Raw genomic sequence first — 2,500 nt, 5'->3', positions numbered from 1 at the left:
GTGTGTGTGTGTGTGTGTGTCTGTGCGTGTGTGTGTGTGTGTGTGTGTGTGTGTCTGTGTGTGTGTGTCTGTGTGTGTGTGTGTGTGTGTGTGTGTGTATGCTCACTGTCATTTAATGTCTATCCACATTGGATGATACAAGACAGGGGGGAGGGGAGATAAAAAAAAAAAAAAAAGAATTAAAAACAGGAAAGGGAAGAGGAAAGCGATATAAAACAACACTGTTCACAACATTAACTTCACAACTATCTGGTTTAAAGAATAACTTGCGTGTGTACGTGTTGTTTTTTTGTTTGGTTGTTTGTTTGTTTGTTTGTTTGTTTTTGTTGTTTTCTCTCTCTCTCTCTCTCTCTCTCTCTCTCTCTCTCTCTCTCTCTCTCTGTGCGTGCCTGCGAGTCTGCGCGCGCGCGCGCGTGTGTGTGCGTGCGTGCGTGTGTGTGTGTTCGTGAGCGCGTGTGTGTGTGTTGATGTGGCTGCGTACTCAGTTTTTGATGACGACGACGACGATGATGATGATGATGATGATGGTGATGTTTCAATAAGACAAAGTAAGATATTCGATGCGTAAAAGACAAAATAAAGCTAGCAACAAAAAAAAATAAAATAAATAAATAAATAAATAACAAAACAAAATAATAACAAAAATTATTCATAAAATAAGTAGTTGAAATTAACCCATTGAATTATTTAAGTTGATTAATTAATTGCAATAAGATAAATAATCAATCCTATAAGTTAATTAATTAATCAATCCTATAAGTTGATGAATCATATAAGTTAAGACGGGCGCAACAGCCGAGTGGTTAAAGCGTTGGACTTTCAATCTGAGGGTACCGGGTTCGAATCTCGGTGACGGCGCCTGGTGGGTAAACGGTGGAGATTTTTTTCCGATCTCCCATGTCAAGATAATTATGTGCAGACCTGCTAGTGCCTGAACCCCCTTCGTGTGTGTACGAAAGCATAAGATCAAATACGCACGTTAAAGATCCTGTAATCCATGTCAGCGTTCGGTGGGTTATGGAAACAAGAACATACCCAGCATACGCCTCCCGAAAACGGAGTATGGCTGCCTACATGGCGGGGTAAAACGGTCATACACGTAAAAGCCCACTCGTGTACATGTGTACGAGTGAACGTGGGAGTTGCAGCCCCCGATTGCAGAAGAAGAAGAATCATATACGTTAATCAATCAATCAATTAATCAATCAATCAAGAGAGACTGATTGATTGATAGATACACACACACACACACGCACACACGCACGCACACACACACACACACACACACACACACACACACACACACAAGCTGAGACTCACGCGCAGAAGGCGCCCTTGAGGTGGGCAAGATCCAGGACGTAGCACTTGCCCTGGAGGCACGCCGTCTGTCGCTCCTCCTGCTTGTTGCAGGGAAGGCGGTGTGACCTGGGCCCCTTCTGCACCACCACCGTCTGCCGCCTGGTCCGGGGGGACCTGGGCCCCTTCTGCACCACCACCGTCTGCCGCTTGGTCCGGGGGGACCTGGGCCCCTTCTGCACCACCACCGTCTGCCGCCTGGTCCAGGGGAGACCTGGGCCCCTTCTGCACCACCACCGTCTGCCGCTTGGTCCGGGGGGACCTGGGCCCCTTCTGCACCACCACCGTCTGCCGCCTGGTCCAGGGAGACCTCCCCAGTGAGCCCTCTATCCGCGGGTGGTGGTGGTGGTTGGTGTTGCTGTTGCTCCTCTCTTGTTGTTGTTGTTGTTGTTATCGTTACTGTTATTGTCATTCATTGTTGTTGTTGTTGTTGTTGTTATCGTTACTGTTATTGTCGTTCATCTTGTTGCTGTTGTTGTTAATGATCATGGTGTTGTTAATGGCGTTGTTGTTGTTAATGTCATTTTTGTTGTTGTTGCTCCTCTTGTTGTTGTGGTCGATGATCATGTTGTTGTTGTTATTGTTATTGTTGTTCCTCTTGTTGTTGTTGTAGTCGATGATCATGAAGATGTTGTTGTTGTTGTTGTCGTTGCTGTTGCTGTTCCTTCTGTGGGTGTTGGTCAGCTGGCTGGGCGAGCATTTGGCTGTGAAGATGGACACACACAAAACAGCAAAAGCTGAATGAAGTTTCATTTTGAAGGACACACTATGTCTGTCTGTCTGTCTGTCTGTCTGTCTCTGTCTGTCTCTCTCCTCCCCCCTCCCCTGTCTCTCTCTCTCTGTCTCTCTCTTGCATGCGCGTGTGTTCTTACTCATATGTGTTTGTAATCGCCTGAGCGTGTTCGCGTTTCCAGTTCCAACAACACATACATATGGGTTTCCCCCCATTTCCTCTCCCGCCGTCGTCCGTCCAGCTTCGTCCCACTCCCAACGCAGTTGAGTTTCCTCAGCCCCCTGCTTGTGCCGAATGAGACCATGTGTGTAAAGCACGGGAAAGAGGAGGAAGAGGAGAAAGAGGAGGAAGAGGAGGAAGAGGACTGCTACTACTACTACTACTATGATTATCATTATTATCATTATCATT

The 2,500-nt window shown here is 46.6% G+C and overlaps 1 protein-coding gene across 3 annotated transcripts in view; it reads right to left on the bottom strand.

Moving 5' to 3' along the window:
• Positions 1-1,671: 1,671 nt before the first annotated feature.
• LOC143290802 (uncharacterized) overlaps positions 1,672-2,500 on the bottom strand; it is a 17,314-nt gene continuing 16,485 nt past the window's right edge. For all 3 annotated transcript variants that reach the window (XM_076600339.1, XM_076600332.1, XM_076600323.1), the window contains exon 3: positions 1,672-2,060. In XM_076600339.1, coding sequence (XP_076456454.1) covers positions 1,765-2,060 — 296 coding nt within the window. In that variant the 3' untranslated portion in view covers positions 1,672-1,764. The remainder of the gene's footprint in view (positions 2,061-2,500) is intronic.

This window comes from Babylonia areolata, chromosome 1, assembly GCF_041734735.1.
Source record: "Babylonia areolata isolate BAREFJ2019XMU chromosome 1, ASM4173473v1, whole genome shotgun sequence".
Classification (NCBI taxonomy): Eukaryota; Metazoa; Mollusca; class Gastropoda; order Neogastropoda; family Buccinidae; genus Babylonia; species Babylonia areolata.
The sequence above is the reverse complement of the archived record's forward strand: the minus strand, read 5'-3'. Positions and strand labels throughout refer to the sequence as shown.